Source organism: Glycine soja, chromosome 11 (genome assembly GCF_004193775.1).
Source record: "Glycine soja cultivar W05 chromosome 11, ASM419377v2, whole genome shotgun sequence".
In the NCBI taxonomy this organism is placed as follows: Eukaryota; Viridiplantae; Streptophyta; class Magnoliopsida; order Fabales; family Fabaceae; genus Glycine; species Glycine soja.
The window spans coordinates 52,964,819-52,983,789 of record NC_041012.1 but is presented as its reverse complement, the minus strand read 5'-3'; the positions used below and the strand labels follow the sequence as shown (position 1 = coordinate 52,983,789).

At 31.1% G+C, this 18,971-nt stretch overlaps 1 protein-coding gene across 3 annotated transcripts; it reads left to right on the top strand.

The window, feature by feature from the left end:
* Positions 1–9,499: 9,499 nt before the first annotated feature.
* Positions 9,500–17,868, top strand: LOC114375312 (topless-related protein 1). Of its 3 annotated transcripts, none has more exons than XM_028333088.1 (26): positions 9,500–9,741; positions 10,160–10,296; positions 10,436–10,615; positions 10,713–10,826; positions 10,896–11,054; positions 11,547–11,724; positions 11,829–11,952; positions 12,116–12,159; positions 12,259–12,424; positions 12,539–12,648; positions 12,760–12,829; positions 12,934–13,007; positions 13,105–13,200; positions 13,284–13,379; positions 13,530–13,657; positions 13,761–13,995; positions 14,074–14,235; positions 14,312–14,404; positions 14,680–14,826; positions 15,216–15,326; positions 15,425–15,604; positions 15,689–15,817; positions 15,902–15,997; positions 16,180–16,368; positions 16,446–16,612; positions 17,298–17,868. In XM_028333088.1, exons 2-26 carry the CDS (start codon positions 10,217–10,219, stop codon positions 17,500–17,502), a joined length of 3,333 nt encoding a protein of 1,110 aa, XP_028188889.1. In that variant the 5' UTR covers positions 9,500–9,741; positions 10,160–10,216; the 3' UTR covers positions 17,503–17,868. The 3 variants fall into 3 exon arrangements, with proteins under 3 accessions (XP_028188889.1, XP_028188887.1, XP_028188888.1); XM_028333086.1 differs by having other exon boundaries at positions 9,501–9,741; positions 12,050–12,159; XM_028333087.1 differs by lacking the exon at positions 9,500–9,741 and adding an exon at positions 9,917–10,070 and having other exon boundaries at positions 12,050–12,159.
* Positions 17,869–18,971: the final 1,103 nt, after the last annotated feature.

The following is an 18,971-nucleotide window of genomic DNA, read 5'->3' as shown; positions in this document are numbered from 1 at the left end:
TGTTTAGGATTCAAGTGTTGATACAAAATGGATCTCACGAGTCACAAGTTAATAGTTTCTTAGGAAAAGCACTTAGTTACTTTTAGCCGTTTCTGGAGAGTTACTATAACTTGAGCTGTTTGTATAGATAGTATACAGCTGCAGGGAATTTAAATTACCGTTGATAGGAAAGGCCCCAGTGACAAGGGACATTGATGGTTGTGTTTTTAGTTTTTACTAGATAGATAGTAGAAGGTTTCGTTACTGGCGGCTACCTATGGAACTTTCATCCAATGGTTTAATTATGTACTGACTCGTGATAAAAATCAATCCATCACTGCATTTTTCTACTATCTTAATTTTGAGTCACTTATATTTTTGGTCCGTAAATTTAAATTTATTTTTTAAGTTCTTAATTTAAAAAAATGTTTTTTTAGTTTTTCCTAACTTATTTTTGGCCATGTAGAGACACAATTTGTAATAATTTTTTATTTTAAGAGAGACAAGAAAAACATTTTTCAATATTGAATGACAAAACACAAATTTAAATCTGATAAACCAAAAATAATAGTAATCATGTACCCCAAAAAAAATAATTAAGTGAGACTTATTATGTTTTTCTTTTTAATTTACTGATCAAACGATTAAAATTCTTATATTTTCTCTTTTTTCTATTTTTCCTATATAACCAAATAAAGGATTAAAACAATATTTTTTAAAAAATAATCATTTCCAATTGCAAGGACCACAATGTTGGTGGCCAGGCCGAGGCGGTACTTTAGTATTATTATTTAACACGCAAATGCTAATATTCGAATTAAAGCATTCACAATATAAAAAAGTTACCTATAAAAAAAATTAAAGCATTCAAACGAGCATTAAAGTCAATATCTCATTCATTCTATTAGAAAATATGGTTCTCGGGTTCAAATCAAATTGGGGATTGATTAATCTTACGATATAAATTATGATTTTTTTATCTATAAAAATCAAAATTAAATATTAAAAAAATTATAATAATTTACACACTTTATTTAATCAATTGAATTAAATTTATTAATAATATAAATCACGGTCTATTAATGTTGGTGTAATTATAGAATAATAAGTTTATAAAAAAAAGTTTAACAGAAATGAAATCATATAAAAGTTAAGATAGATGATTGACGTAAAAATAAAGTTAAGATGTGTTACAGTAAAAAATAATATTTAAAAATATTATACATTGCTTAATAAACAATTAACTTTCATTATAATAACCTTTTTCATGAATATTTTTCATTTAACATGTATACCGAGGAACTAAAAAATATTTTAAGAATTTGGAACACTAAAAAATAACTTTAAATTTTAGAGACTAAAACAAAAAATTCTTCATATTCAATAAATTAAAAATATATTTAAGTATTTGATACGAGGATAAGTGTATAATTAGATATTAATCTTGGAGAAATTATGAATTGTCTTTCTTCTATATATATTTTTTATCGACAAATATTAATTATTAATATGATTAATACAAAAATAAGTGAGAGTGTGAACAAGAATAATAAATTTTAGCTATATATATATATATCGAAATTTAAATTATTATAAGTAATGCTTCTCTAAATTTTTTAAAATAAAAAAATTTAAATACAGTTAAAAAATGATAGAATAAAAAAATCAATAATATAAAAGGAAAGGAAAATTAATGTAAGTAAAAAATAAATAAAATTTAACGAATGAGTTAAAGGTAAAATTATTGAATGAAAATGAAGAAAAGTTAATATATGATTATCTAATTTTGATTAGTGAATTAATTTTAATCTACATAATTAAAAATAATTAATTATTATTACTTTAATATTAGTAAAAATATAGATAAAATAATCTAAAAAATAATTACACAAAATTATATCCTCATATGGGTATAGATTACGTGATTGAAATATGCTCTTTTGATGTATTTATTTCTCACCCAATACTAATAGGCTAGTACGTGTTATGGTGGAGAGAAACGCGCGCAAAAACAGGCACTGACGCGTTAAGTTTGACAACTAGATTCGCTGGATAGACTCACATGGGACAAAAAACATAAATAGAGGGAGACACAGAAGGAGATGAGATGGGACAACACTCACAACATAACTAATATAGTGAGAAAACCAAAATTCTACCAACAACAAACTTCCATTTAATGGTTTTTAATTTCAAATAATTTAATAACCAATGTCGTGTTCAAGAGAAGCTAAGGCTACCAGAAAAAAAATTAAATCTTTAGATTTGTGAACGTTTATAACATATTCGATTATAGTTTATAAACCATGATTTAATATAGTGAGAAAAATATTTTTCATCATTTCAACTTAAACTATATAAAAAAAAAGTGATCTCTTTAGAGTTTAGACATAGCCCACTCATAATTTTATTAAACATTATTTATAAATAAAATTTATTTTACACACCAAATTTTAATAAGAAGTCTCAACGTACTATAAAAAGCTATTGCTAAATGAAAAACCTTATAAAGGAATAAAGTAATTATGAGTTATGATAAAAAAAAAAACAAAATATAGATTACCCTCATTCGTCAAAAACATTCATCGTGACTTCATTCTATTGGTTTTTTAGGTATATAGAAAAGGATTGAAAGATATCAGATCTAATCATAGGTCCATTTGCTGCTCCATTTTTAAGAGGATTTTTGTCAATTTGAAGGATGATGACACAAACACGAATTGACTACTTTTCACGATAAACAAATAAATACTACTATTTAATTAAGAGAAATACCAATAACACTTTTTTTAATATTTTTTAAATTTATTATAAATCATAATTTTATGTAAATATCACTTGCAAATCAAGATAGATAGTCATGGAATAAGAAATAAGATTCATTAAAATTTATAATTTTTAATAAATTTTAGGTAATATAGCAGAGAAAATTAGAAGAAAAAAAGTGTTAGAATGAGTATGTTAACATGAGATATAATTGTTATAAAAGAAGACAAAAATGCATAGAATTAAATATAATTATTTATCTGAGTTTTGCTAGACTTATTCATTGAGACTCTTATTGAGTCAAAATGGTGTCTCATGAGAGATGCCTCTAACATGAGACGTGAAAGTCCCATTGATTTGCAGTGTCTATTATTAACAAATATTTCATAATCTCGTGTTTTACACCTACACAAGTGTTGGTGTATGGGAGGAAGATTCTCTAGCCATAAAGAGTATTGAGCTTGACTGGCATGTTTGTTACTTTGTTATTTACTTACATGAGTTTAGATAGTCTTTGCGAGCCTTAAAACAAAAGTTAAGCTAATTTTTAGTCTACGCTTCAATTTTTTTCTTAAATAATAAAACAATCAATAATTTTATCTTTATATATTTTTTAAAAATGTTGTTTTTAATTATAAAATTAACTGACTTAAACATGTATTGAATAGCTATTAAATCTGTAAAAAAAAAAGCTATTAAATCTGTTATTGGTGATTTTTTTGTTAATAAAAATTTTAAGCATATTATTTAAGAAGTGTTTAACTTTCTGATTTTTAAATAATTTTTTTTATTTTATTTTCTTAATCAATCTCATCTAAATTGCAAAATATTTATGCAAGTTTTACATTATTTTTCAATGGTTTAAATACATTTTTTTCATTTTTGTCCTTACAATTTTTTTCTTTGTTTTATTCATTGTAAAATATGTTTGTTTTATTTTTTATTTTTAAAGTGTTTTATAATAATTTGAACAGTAAAAACATGTATTAAATAATAATAAAATATCATTAAAAATACTTTAAAAACGAAAAAATAAAATAATCATATATTACCAGAATTAAAATATTTTTTAAATAAAAAAACATCAAATTACAAGGAGCAAAATACATTTAAACCTTTTAAAATTACATTATTTTGAAACAAGAAAGAAATGATCCTGATGGTGATAGTCAATATATGCTGTGGCCGTGGACAGATATAGTGGGCCCAAATGTTGGTCTGGGTGGAGAAACTCCTGTGGACATGTACTGTGCAGACACAATGGAAACGGCCAGCTGCAATGAATTTTTTTAGGGTGATATAAATATATTATAATATTATACCTTTTTATAATCTTTTATTATTATTATTATTATTATTATTATAGTAAAATTAGCATAAAATATAGGGATAACCACTTTTATCTTTCAATGTGTAATCAATGCATCATTGAAAGATAAAAATACAAAATTTAGTCCCTAAAAGTGTAAAAAGTACGACAAATATATCCGGCCGTTAACTTTTGTTTGTCACTGTTAATAAAATGGCCTACGTGGCATGGAGGGACAAATTTGTCACTGAAATGATTGCCAACGTGAATTACCAATACAAGGACATATTTGTCATGATATTTTTTTTATTTTTCGTCTTCTCATTCCGATGACAAATGCGTCCCATGAAAAATGCAAACTTTAGTCCCCAAAGGTATAAAAAGTGCAACTAATATATCTAAACATTAATAATGAATTATATAGGAGAGAAGCTAGGGAAAAATGGATTAATAAAATAGTAAAATACAGCCTTATACTTTGATTATTTATTTATTTAATCATCTATCAAATTGTTAAATAGTTTTTTAATTAATCAATATAACTACTTATTTTCCAAAATAAAATAAATTTCTTTAGTTTTATGATATAAAAAAATTGAGTTACTATTTAAAAAAATGAAAGCCTTTTATTTCTTAAAATTTTTTGTTTCTTCAATTAATTATTAATTTTTATTATGTACTCTGACACAATATGTCAAATGGAATGCAAGGTCATTGTAGCCCTTGAGTTAGCGAGAGAACAATTCTAGGTCCCAAAGAATAAACTTATGTATTAGTTTTTTTAAGTTAACTTTTGTATTAGTTTAAACATTATTATATTTTTTATTTAAATTTATTTAGATTTTTTATTTGTTAATAATTGTTTTAATTTCATTCATATTATGTATAATAAGTGTTGTCTCCTATGAAAGCACGTTATCCAAGGGATTTTTCATATTTGAGGTATATATATATATACTATTGATTAAGGAAAAATACTTATAATTCTACTTTAGTTTTATCTAGTTTAAATTTTGTTAGTTTTATCTAGTTTAAATTTTGTGAGACTTTTTTTTTTAAAAAAAATAGTTGATTAATTTTTTTTAAAAATAAATAAATTTGGTCTCGCGACCTGTTGTGTTTTTGTTACTCAAAACTCTCGACATATTATTTTTAAGCTAAATATAAGGATATTTAAGTTGAAATTGAGATATGGAATAATTGTAAAGATTAAAAGTGAGAAATTTAGTAGAAATTTGATAAAATTATAAGATATAAGATAAAAAAAGGTTTTAACAACAAAGATTAAGGTTCAACAAGGAAATCAAAATAATAAAAAAAAATATATTAAAATGTAATTTAAAAAATATATTACATAAATACTAAACGAATAGGAGTAGTAAATTACAAATACATAATAATAATTATTATTATTAGTCACTGTCTATTATTAACGTTCAAATATATTTGTTGTAGACGAAAAGTCAAAAAAATATTATAACAAATATGTCATTGTGTTCACAATCCACGTTAACAATCATTTCAGTGACAAATTTGTCCATCTGTGATACGTAAGTTATTTTATTAACGGTGACGAATGAAAGTTAGCGGTCGGTTATATTTGTCACACTCTTTATATTTTCAGAGACTAAATTTTATATTTTCATATTTCAAGAACATATTTATTAATGAATTATACATTGAGTAAGAAAAATAACTATTTATCTTAAAATATAAGATAATGATGGTTCTTGTATCTAGGAAAACAAAACACCTAAGCCAAAAGCATATTATAACTAATGTATATAGCAACTATCCGAGATTCTCATACGCATATCATATATGGACGGTTATGACTTATGACTTACTCGTGGTGCTATCTGCCTCGAGTGCCGATGACCGTAGGGGTACAATAATCAAATATGACTAATGATACAAAAATTTCTTATTATTTTAAATGCCTAATCACTTCTCATTTTTCTCTAATTTTCTTTTTATCACATAAAAACCTGTAATACTTATATTTTTTTAGATGTTGCATAGGAGTTTAGCGTGTCCATTAATTTTTTTTCATAAAACATGTTTAAAGTGTAAGAAAAAAAAGTATGGTCGGTGGTTTCGGTTAACCAATCCTAATGAGAGCATAAAAAAAGAAAAAAGAGCAAGAACGTGGATGTGACGCGCTCCAAGAGCAAGTCCCATTCACTGCACTGCACTCCACCAATGACCAAACAAGAAGCATAACAGGGAAGAGCTACCCCTACCCCTATCCTTGGCTATCTTCTTCTTCTTGTGCGGGCCCCACCCAACCCCCTTTATTTTGTACCTTGTCAATGTCATTCCTCAGTGCTTCGTGGGCCTCCCCTCCCTTCTCAAATATTCATGCTTCCTAATTTCTATCTTAATTATTACGTCGTCGTAGTAGTATAATGCATCTTATGATTAGTTTATTGTATTGTGCCCAAAACAACTTTGTTTATTGTAATTAGTGTATCTTTTTTAGAATGATGTACTATATTCTCTCAAATCTATTGAGTAAAGTTGACCTTAGTGGTTTGTGGACTCTTCTCTATAAAATTTTCAGTCGAATCTTTGAGCTTTTCTTGGCCTTTTCCACCATCTTTCGTTTCGCAGCACCATGGACGACGCGTCCCATTTCCCAACTGTTATTTTTAACAGCTTAAATATCCATTTTTTCATTAAAATTGTGAACACGATGACAACGAATTCATCTCTAAAAAGTAAAAATTTAAAGTTAATCATTAAATATGTAAAAAATTTAATTTACGATAAATTAATCTCATCATTAAATTTTAAAATTATTTTTTATTAAATTTAAAAACTAATTTGACAATAATTTTTTTTATGAAATTAATAATAAGTTGTAAAAATTATAGATTGAATTGTCATTAAATTATTTATATAATCAATTTGTCCTACTTTTGGAAGGTTAAATTTAAATTTTCTTCTTTTAGTAATCAGTGTTTTATCATCTCCCAACAAAATGAGTATTTTTTTTTAATATTGAAAAGAAAATAGTAGGATAAGAATAAATATATAACGTAAAAGCACTTATTGTGTTGCTTTATTTGGTAGGAAGGAAGAAAGCAGTATGGTGGGGAAGGCATGCATTTCAATTTGTTTTGGGCATTTTTTTTAGAGGGGCCATCCCATTCCCATAGCTTGTTGTGATCCTCAGCGTGAACGTACACTTTTGCTGGCTAGTTCTATCTCTCTCTCGCGCTATATATATATATATATATATATATATATATATATATATATATATATATATATATATATATATATATGATAATAATGCTATTTGTTTCTTAGTAATGCCACTAGTTTAAGCATGCATATTCAGGAACGTAGAAAATTGTGAATAAGATGATATCATTAATTGCTTAGCTTCAACTTATTGCATTATCATGTGAATGCATATCACTTGTTTGTTTGTGTTGCATTATTAAATTAAAAACTCATGATTTATATTTTATGAAATAATAATAATATTTTTATGCATAAATAATATAGAATACAGAAACACTCTTGGATGAGTTTCTAAACATATTCGAGCGTGTCTAGATAATTCATTTGTTTTCTTCTTCTTTAATTATCATATACTAGAACAATACATTAAATTATTCATAAATGACAAAAAATTTATTAATAATACTAGTGTCAATTTTTTTCTTTGATTGAGAATTTTTCATAAACATAATTGTCAGAAGAATTATTGGGTCAAATATAGTAATTAAATAGAGTCTTTCCTGAGATGATAGTCTAAAAATTAAGTTACTAAAATTATAAGTAAAAATTGCCTACAATTACATGCTATTTCTATTGCTATTTGTATATTTGTATATTTGTTTTGTAAGAGTATTTAGAAGTGCTCATGAGTTGTTTAAATTTAAATACTATTATTTAACTTTTTTTTCTTCTCTAGAGCAAATGATATGACGTTACTTGTATAAAATAACAATTGCTTAATAAATTTATACAATAAATAAAATATTTTTTAAGCATGGTAGGATCTCAAAATTAAATTAATCATTCACATCAGCAACTGAATTTCATTTGTAAGTATTTAAATCTATGTAGAATTATAAGATCTCATAAAATTATGATAACAACTATGCATTATTAGTACTCAAAGTTATATTTACAATGTCTAAAAAGTTAAAAATAACAAAAAAATATTATTTTTTTGTCACCATTACATTTGTAAAAAATATTAATTAGTTTTATCGATACTTAATTTTTATTTACGAGTATATTAACCACCTTTATGGTTTATTTGGTTGTATTGCAAAGATGAGAACTGAAATGGAAAAAAATAAAAAAGAGGTAAAAAATGAAAAGAGTTAGTTCTTTTTTTGTGATGACAAAGGTGTGAAAGGAACAGAAAAAGTGGTACAACCCATATCATATACTTTTATGATCACAAACTGAGCAAAAAAGCACAATATATTAAGGTTGGAAATAATGTTTGGTGGCAATTTAAACGCGAAAAACAGTGTGATAAAGACATTTATTTTTGTTTCCTAACGGTTTAAAATGTTATTTTGTGACATTTTATACTTTTTAATATTTTTGAGTGGTTAGAAATAAAAACAATATATTTTAAAATTAATTCTATTATTATTAAATATTTATTTTTCTGTTTTCTATTTTTACTTTATTTCACTTTTACTAAATAACCTTATTGTCCACCATTTTTCTATATTAATTCACTTCTTTTTATTCTTCATTTCTCACAACTAAACAAAGTGTTTAGTGTAATCTTTCTCCTAATTACGCATTTTATGTCTGGTTTGGAGAAAGAGGTGGACCAACACATTTGACAGGGACATTTAATTCACTTCACTTACTTTTATTAACACCCATATCGCGATTCTTTACTCCATCTCATAATATCGACATATCGTATCGCAATCATGGACTGTATCACGTGATACAATAAGTGCCATCCCTCCATGGCAGACACCGTAATATTCTCCAAACACTGAGGCCAAATACTTTGGGGACCCGTCCGTCCGAGATACTTTGTTGTTACTCGAGGGCAATTATCCTCTCCTTTTCCCAACAACTCTTCGTCGCTTATCATCCCTACGATCTCTCAAATAATACTTCTCCGTCAAGTGAAATTCTGAATCAACGCTACAGATCTGAGATAAGACCCTAGGTGTGGAAGTAGAAAACAGTACCCATCTTCTAGTTTTACTCCGAGCCGATGAACAGCTGTCAGCTCGAGATTCCGAGCCGATTTTTTAGACAAAACGAAGCCGGCTTAGTGGGCCCCGCATTAAACTGCACTTGAAATATAAGCTATTGTGCTTCTCTTATAGCTTATTGACACTACTGATAATCACTAGTTTATAAGTAATTCTACTTATCATCTCCCTTCCTTGTCGCCTCCTATATAAAAAACACCTACTATTTGAGCAAGTTCATGTGTCCTATATATATATTTAGAGAGAGAGAGAAAGAGGTAATTAGAGATAGAGTGAGTGAGAGTATATTAGGACATTTCTTGCAGGAGAGAGAAAGTGGAATAGAAGAGAAGAGAGAGAAAGAGAAAGGTTTGGTCTTTTGGTGTTTTTGGTCTCTTCTCTAGTTGTGTTGTGGAGTGGTGGTGGTGGTGGTGGTGCGTTCTATATTCTTCGGGGGACCTTTCTTTCCGTGTGTGTGAGAGAGCTTTGAAGGTGAGAGTTTCTCCAAACCAAACCCTTTCTCTCTCTTTCAAGTTTCCGAATCTGTTGCTTTAAAGTCTGTAACTTTTATGTGTATTTTAATTTCGACTTTTCCTTGTTTGTTTCCTTTTATGAACACTTTTTGATTTTTTTCTCTTGCGTCTTGGATTCCCTCATGGGATTAAAGCTGCTTTCTTTTGTTGCCCTTTGATCTTATGGGATACACTCAATTTCTTTTGCCCTTTCGTTTCGTTTTTGCCCCTATTAACCTTGATTTTTCGGACATGGAAGGTTTTCTTCCCTAAATGCTTTGCTGGGGCTAGTCAAATGATTCACTCTCGGTGTGGATTTTCTTTTCTGCATTTTTCGTTACTGGTCGACGTGCAATTTCTCTAACCGCTCATTTTTTAAAATAATTGTTTTCCCGCAGATCTAGTTTATAGTTGCTCATTTTGGTGCTGGTCTAATCGAAGACGAGGCGGTTACGATGTCATCTCTAAGTAGGGAGTTGGTGTTCTTGATCTTGCAGTTTCTGGATGAGGAAAAGTTCAAAGAAACTGTTCACAAGTGGGGCTTGTTCCATTTCACTTTTGTTGTTGTTGTTGTTGTTATTATTATTATTATTATTGTTTATCTCTAGTGTTGATTAGGTTTTATCACATTATTTGACCCTTTTTTTTTTTTCTTTTTTCTTTTTAAATAATAGGCTTGAGCAGGAGTCTGGGTTTTTCTTTAACATGAAATATTTCGAGGATGAAGTGCACAATGGTAATTGGGATGAGGTTGAGAGGTACCTCTCTGGTTTCACCAAAGTGGATGATAATAGGTATTCTATGAAGATATTTTTTGAAATTAGGAAGCAGAAGTACCTGGAGGCATTAGATAAGTAAGCTCACAACAAGTTCACATATGTATTCTATTGACACTCAGCATTCTTTTTTAATAAGTATTGAACTTGGCTGTTGTAATTAATATTTTGGTAGGCATGATCGGTCTAAGGCTGTAGAAATATTAGTGAAGGATTTGAAAGTCTTTGCCACATTTAATGAAGAACTGTTTAAGGAAATCACACAGCTTTTGACATTGGAGAATTTTAGGTATGTATATAATTCTTAGCTTGGTGTAAAACTTCTGTAAGAAACAGAAAATGATTTCTGGCATTATAGGGAAAATGAGCAATTGTCTAAGTATGGTGATACAAAGTCTGCAAGGGCAATCATGTTGGTTGAGCTCAAAAAGTTGATTGAGGCCAATCCCTTATTTCGTGACAAATTGCAATTTCCTAACCTTAAAAACTCAAGGCTACGGACTCTAATCAATCAAAGGTAATTCATTCAAAGTCTAAGATATTGTCAATAAATATACAACAGTACTTTGTGCACTGCATGTAATAACTTACTACAGGCATGAGATTGCTTTTGGTATCTTTACTTACAATTGAAGGAGCTCATCTTCCATCTTCCATATTTACGTTTTTGTTTTATTTGGTTAGACATGCCTTATGTTGTTGTTATCCAAGATTCCAACCATTCAACTCCTATTGAATTTTTCATCAGTGATAGGATGTCTGGCACCATTGTTAATTTTATTCATAGAATTTTTTATTATGTATCCGCCAATTCTTGGCTGCATAGTTCCTGCCTCAATGCTTCTTTTCATTAGATAATTTGTATGTAATGGAGCTTCTGCATGTAGAGGGGTTACTGCATAGACTTTTTGCATTGTATTGCTCTATAAACAACTGATTAGACAATCTTATATTATGAGATAACTGATTTTTTTTTCCTTCATTTTCCTGTTTCCAAATTAAATTTCAGCTTGAATTGGCAGCACCAACTTTGTAAGAATCCACGGCCAAATCCAGATATAAAAACTCTTTTTGTGGATCATTCATGTGGACAACCAAATGGTGCACGGGCTCCATCACCTGCTAATAATCCACTACTAGGATCATTACCAAAGGCTGGAGGATTTCCTCCTCTTGGTGCACATGGGGTGGGCTACTAAACTGATTTGGTTTCATAAGAATTGTATAATATGTTGTTATCTTTTGGTTCTTATTATGTTGCTGGACTCTGTGCTGTGGTTCATGTGTATAGCCTTTTCAACCCACTCCAGCTCCTGTGCCAACACCCCTGGCTGGTTGGATGTCAAATCCAACCACTGTAGCACATCCTGCAGTTTCGGGAGGAGCTATAGGTCTTGGTGCGCCATCAATCCCTGGTACTACATTCATTTTCTTTCTATCATTCTCCAACTCTTCATGAGCTATGTTTGGTTTGTATAATCTTTGATCTCTGATGCTCCTTGTCTTTTTAAGCTGCTTTGAAGCACCCTAGGACCCCTCCAACTAATCCTTCTGTTGACTATCCATCTGGTGATTCAGATCATGTTTCTAAGAGAACAAGACCAATTGGAATGTCAGATGAGGTCTGGTGTCATTTATGGAAACATCATACTTGGTCTTGGAACTCATACCAATACAAGTTATTATCTCACATTTCTGCTATCAATCTTTATTTTGTGCAGGTAAATCTGCCTGTCAATGTTTTGTCAGCAACGTTCCCTGGTCATGGTCATGGTCAGGCTTTTAATGCACCTGATGACTTGCCAAAGACTGCCATGCGAAGTCTGAACCAAGGCTCATCTCCTATGAGCATGGACTTTCATCCAGTTCAACAGACACTGCTTCTTGGTCTGCTACTCTTTTAAGGCCTTTTGTTAGTGTTATTGACATGATTATTTGTTAGACGTATGTACTATTCGTACTGGAAATTGACTGAATTTTTTTCTTGATGCAATGTGTCAGTTGGTACGAATGTGGGGGACATTGCTTTATGGGAAGTGGGCTCTAGGGAGCGATTGCTCATGAGGAACTTTAAAGTTTGGGATCTTAGTGCTTGTTCAATGCCCTTTCAGGTTGTCCTTTCTCACCTTTATCCATTGATATTTGTGATGAATATTTGTACCAAACCCTGAAACTTGTAAGTTTGCAGTAACTGAAAATAAAACTAATCATAATCAATTCAGGCTGCTCTTGTCAAAGATCCAGGTGTTTCTGTCAACCGTGTGATTTGGAGTCCTGATGGGGCTTTATTCGGTGAGTTTTTAAATTCTTCAAATTTAATCTATTGATCCTAGTAATATTTACTCTCAGAACTCAAATATACAAATCACTTATTTGTGAGTTTTTCTGTTAAACAGGAGTTGCTTACTCAAGGCACATCGTTCAGATATACTCTTACCATGGCGGGGATGATGTTGGACAGCATCTGGAGGTATTCATGCATGCAAACACTTGAATAATGAATAGTTCTTTCTACTTTAGGTTTTATGTATACTTTTTTGTAATTGTTTACTTGTGAACTTTTCTAGATTGATGCTCATGTTGGTGGAGTAAATGATCTAGCGTTTTCTCACCCAAATAAGCAACTATGTGTCATAACCTGTGGTGATGATAAGACCATTAAGGTAGGTTTGTCAAAGCATGAGCTTGGATTTCTTAAGTGAAGAACTGAAGATAATATGTCACTAACTAAATTATGCAACTTAAGGTTTGGGATGCTGCTACGGGTGCGAAACAGTATACTTTCGAAGGTCATGAGGCTCCAGTTTATTCTATCTGTCCGCATTATAAAGAAAACATTCAGGTACAAGTTGACTTTGATACCTATGGGAAAACGTTGGTTGAGTTTGTTTCCATATGATTCCTTTAGCCCTATTGGTAGAGTGCCCCATAGAAAATCCTTTGACAATGTTTCTAATTCGTTTTCTTGTTGAAACTCTTTCTTATGCTATAGTTCATCTTTTCAACGGCATTAGATGGAAAGATAAAAGCATGGTTGTATGATAATTTGGGATCTCGTGTTGATTATGAAGCTCCTGGACGATGGTGTACAACCATGGCCTATAGTGCTGATGGTACAAGGTTTATATACCCAACCATGGCTACTTGTATTATTGAATTATACTATCTGTTTTGATCTATTTTTGCTCAAACATTTTCTTTTTGGCTTGAATGTATTTTATAGACTCTTCTCATGTGGGACAAGTAAGGAAGGGGAATCCTCTATTGTTGAGTGGAATGAAAGTGAAGGAGCTGTGAAAAGGACTTATCAAGGATTTCGGAAACGATCTTTGGGTGTTGTACAATTTGATACAACCAAAAATCGATATTTGGCTGCAGGCGATGATTTCTCCATTAAATTCTGGGATATGGACAATATTCAGCTTTTGACAACTGTTGATGCTGATGGGGGTCTCCCTGTAAGTTCATTATTTTATTGCAAATTGGATAGCCAGTCTCTGCAAATAGTAGTTGCTAATTGTAACCTTATATTCTAGGCAAGCCCACGAATCCGTTTTAACAAGGATGGAGCTCTTTTAGCTGTTTCTGCAAATGAGAATGGAATTAAAATCTTAGCCAATGCAGATGGTATTCGTTTGTTACGCACATTAGAAAATTCTTTATATGATACATCAAGAACATCGGAAGCCATGACAAAGGTAGATTTATATAGATTTTATACTTTCCTTTCCTCATATTAATAAAATCTAGTCTGACATATTATATTTGTGACAGCCTACAATAAATCCAATTTCAGCAGCCGCCGCTGCTGCAACTAGTGCTGCACTTGCAGAGAGGGCCTCGTCTGTGGTAGCGATTACTGCGATGGTCTGTTTATCTTCTCTATATATCAGTGGCATGTTATTGACTTGAATGCCACTTGTTGGCTTTTTTTATGATTTTTTTTTGCTTATTATGCAACTCCTATCCCAATGGAAAAGTCAAAAGTGGATTAACCGATAAAACCTGTCACTGTGATTTTTTAATGTATTTATTATCGTTACTACTTACTTTTGTTTTTGTTATTATTGATACTATCTGTCAATTTCAATTACTTTTGTTTTTGTTATTATTGATACTATCTGTCAATTTCAAATCATCAGAACGGGGATGCCCGAAACTTGGGTGATGTTAAACCTAGAATAAGTGAAGAATCCAATGATAAGTCGAAGATATGGAAGCTCACTGAAATCAATGAACCATCTCAATGTAGATCCTTGAAGCTGCCTGAGAATGTCAGGGTGAACAAGGTATTTTATTTACTTAATAACTGTTTTTTTTAAGTGTTCATGTCATTAATTATATCAAATACCCATTCCAATTTTCATAGCATTTTTATTTCATTGAAATTCATCTTTTTCAATGAACTTGGTTTCAATTGGACAACAAACGAGCAAGGAATATGTAATGTCTGTATATTTCCTTTATAATATACCTTTAATTTTTGTAACTTTGTGGACTAGGAGCTCATCTATACGTAGAATACTTTGTGTACAAGGTCATGGGTTCTATCATCTGTCCTTTATTTCTTTATACTGATGAATACTATGTTAAGACCACCATTGAATTTCCTTCTTGTAACCTGATACCCTCTCCAAAACTAAAATTGTTCTGATTATCCGCATCTTTGTTATGACAGATATCAAGGTTGATATATACTAATTCAGGTAATGCTATCCTGGCGTTAGCTTCAAATGCCATTCATCTGCTCTGGAAATGGCAGCGAAATGACCGTAATTCAACTGGCAAGGTTTGGGGAATGTGCAAAATTAGTCTTCCAACTACCTTCTCTAATCATATAATTGGGAATGGGAATTATATTTTATTTGATGATATTCATTCCTGTAGGCCACTGCCAGTGTGCAACCCCAGTTGTGGCAACCTTCTAGTGGCATCCTGATGACTAATGACATTACTGATAACAATACCGAGGATGCCGTCCCCTGCTTTGCTCTGTCGAAAAATGATTCTTATGTAATGTCAGCATCAGGAGGGAAGATTTCTCTGTTCAATATGATGACTTTTAAGGTGAGCTATGATCCTTGGTCATTATTCAAGACTGTATTTGGTTTGCAACTAATAATCTATTTCAATCTTCTCGGCTAAGTGCAGACAATGACGACATTCATGCCTCCGCCACCTGCAGCAACTTTTCTTGCTTTTCATCCTCAGGATAACAATATTATTGCTATAGGCATGGATGATTCTTCCATTCAAATATATAATGTCCGTGTAGATGAGGTATCATTGCTGCCCATAAACATTTCCTGCTCAGTTTTTATTTGAGTAATAAGGTGTTTATGCATTTTTTTTTCTTCTTTGCAGGTTAAAAGTAAACTCAAAGGCCATACTAAAAGAATAACTGGTCTTGCTTTTTCTCATGTGTTGAATGTGCTAGTTTCATCTGGGGCTGATGCTCAGGTAATAATTATCCACTGGAGATCTTTCTCCGGAATCCCTTTTCTATGATTAAATTGCATTAAAAGACTTAGTTTAGTATCTTATAACTACTTTTCATCAATTATGGCTCCCTTTGAGCATGCTGTTGGCAATGCATTGCCCCTTCTATATCATATATATAGAGTTATCTGTCTATTGTGCAGATTTGTGTGTGGAATACTGACGGATGGGAAAAGCAGAAGTCTAGATTCTTGCAACTTCCTGCTGGGAGGACTCCACCAGCACAGGCAGATACCCGTGTACAATTTCATCAGGACCAGATCCGCTTCTTGGTTGTACATGAAACACAGCTTGCCATTTATGAAGCAACAAAGCTAGAATGTTTAAAGCAGGTTAGTTCATTCTGTTTTATGTTGACTGTAAATAATGAAATTTATCTTTTGTCTAATGTATGAAACTTGAGTTGTAGTGGTTCCCACGGGATTCATCAGCACCAATATCACATGCAACTTTCTCATGTGATAGCCAGCTCATATATGCCAGCTTTTTAGATGCAACAGTCTGTGTATTGAGTGTTTCAAACCTTAGATTACGCTGTCGAATCAATCCTTCTGCATATCTTTCTGCAAGTGTCAGGTAATGCTTTGTTTGGCAATTGACAGACTTCTATCACACTTTGGATGATACTTGTTATTGTTTTCAGTTTTCTCAATTTTAATTTATGACAAGTTACAAAACATTATTAAATTATTTGGTTGAAATTGTGTATTAAGAATATGAATTCTTGATAGTTTTTCATTTTCTTTTGAAGCAATTGGGTTTGAAGTCATTGAAAATCCCAAGTAGTTGTCCTTCAACACGTATTCTTTGTTGTCTCATTTAGTTAATCACTTAATCTGTTTTAGTATATAAATCTCATTGAAATTGGGAACATTTTACATTTCATTTACCGATATCCTTTTTGGAAATTTAAGTTCTTTGAATTTCCACACTGAAAAAAAATATTTTCTCTTTACACTTGGACATTATGGGTATACAAAAATCATTGCGTGCTTACAGAGTATAATACTATAATGTGAATGATTTTAAAGGTATGTCCAGTATGTTTTGCTATGTTGTTTCTTCTAAAAAACAATGGAAAAAGGGATTTTGTCTATAACAAATCTAGTCTAATTAACATTGCAAATAATTCTTTGATTCTTTATGAAGTTTATTCTGGATTACTCTAAATTCAGAATTTGCTTGTTTTATGTCTGCAACTAACAATCTTTTCCGCACTACTTGTTGAATACTGAGTACCATGTTGGTTTTTATGCTGCAGTTCTAACGTACAACCACTTGTTATTGCTGCACATCCTCAAGAACCAAACCAGTTTGCTGTAGGACTGTCGGATGGCGGAGTTCATGTCTTTGAGCCCCATGAGTCTGAAGGAAAATGGGGTGTGCCTCCACCCATTGAGAATGGGTCAACGAGCAATATGGCAGCTACTTCAGTTGGAGCTTCTTCAGATGAAGCTCAGAGATGATCCATGTCAGCCAAAGACAAGTTTCTTTTACATACTTGGCTTGCTGGCCATTTCAAGAACTAGGTATGTATTTGAGATAATGCCATTGTGTTGTCTGGCCTTTGTGCAGTCACATACCAGAACAATGGACCAAACCCGAAACCAAAATCTAAACCTTGTAATTGCTAAAATATGTGAAAATTTCTTTTTAGTCTAATGCTACAGAAGCAGCAGTTCTCGAGTTTAAACCTTTTCTGGCTATTTATTTAGATTGGTTTATCCTAACTTCTCTTTTGTAATCCCATCCAGTCTAAATGTAACTTGCTAGGATAATCTTGTCTTCATCGCTCACAGTTTATCTATATATAAATATATAAATTTTTTAAATGGTGTAGTTTGTTGTTCATGGCATGTAGTTTGTAACACGAAGAATGAAGTGCCAGGTTATAGATATTTTTTCGCCACTTTAACTTGTGATCGTCGTAACTAAACAGTTTTTTGGCTTTGTAAGTTGATCAAATGTTAACCAGTGCTGTAAAAAAATCAATGTAGATTTTTTTTCTCTTTATTGAGAAATGTTATTAGAATATCTTCAATAGAAGATCAAGATTTGTGTTCTTAATCAATAGAAGATCAAGATTTGTGTTCTTAATCAACTTTTTAGTGAACCTTGTGTTGTCACATCACTCTAAAGATTTCTTTAATTTTTTGTTCCAATAAAAAATTATATTTTGTGATCTTAAATCACTTTTTGTAAGTTTTACAAGGAACTCACTTTCTAAGCTGACAACTTTTTCCAAAACTTTTCCCTTTCACGATTCCGATGCCTCTCTTTATTTCAACTTCTCCCCAAGAGCAACTCTTCTCTCTTCATTTCACTTACCAAGACACATTGTTGTTGCCCCCAATCCCCATTGTTCCTTTGCTGTGCTGCGATGGTGCCACCCTCGCCCTCCAAGTGTTGTGCCCCTTTACTCCCTCCTCTCTGCTTTGTTGTGCCATGACGATGTCATCCTCACCCTCCCAGAATCGCACCTCTCTCCTCCCTCCTCTTTGCTATGCCGTGCCACCCTCATACTCCCTCAGATTTATAATTTTGGTTTTTAATTTTTTTTTTTCATTTTTATTGTTCATCATTTTTGGGACTATTGTTGACTATGTTGGTGTTGTTTATTGTTGATTTATGAGACTATTTTTGTTTGTGTTCTTCTTATTCAGTTTTGTTTTTCAATTTTCCTGTGGACCACCGTGGAGGGTTGGATTAATTTTTTTTTTTCGGATTTGCATGCTGATCTTTGAGTGTTCTTCTACAAAAACAGTCTTGTCATGCCGGATATCAAGCCCCTTCCTCCAAGAGAAAATCTTTGCAAAGACCAGTTCTTTACATCTAAGATTAAGGTCTAAGAACATTTATTGGAGGCTTTTCTATAATGGGCAACCTTCTTTGTTTTTTTTCTTAAAACAAAATCCATGAAAATAACTACTTTTCT

Bases quoted from the DNA above. Each gene is read 5' to 3' on its own strand.
- LOC114375312 (XM_028333086.1), top strand. From the start codon at position 10,217: ATGTCATCTCTAAGTAGGGAGTTGGTGTTCTTGATCTTGCAGTTTCTG. The intron at 10,827-10,895 runs GTATGTATATAA...CTGGCATTATAG, and splicing joins TTGACATTGGAGAATTTTAG to GGAAAATGAGCAATTGTCTA. The intron at 14,236-14,311 runs GTAGATTTATAT...TATTTGTGACAG, and splicing joins CATCGGAAGCCATGACAAAG to CCTACAATAAATCCAATTTC.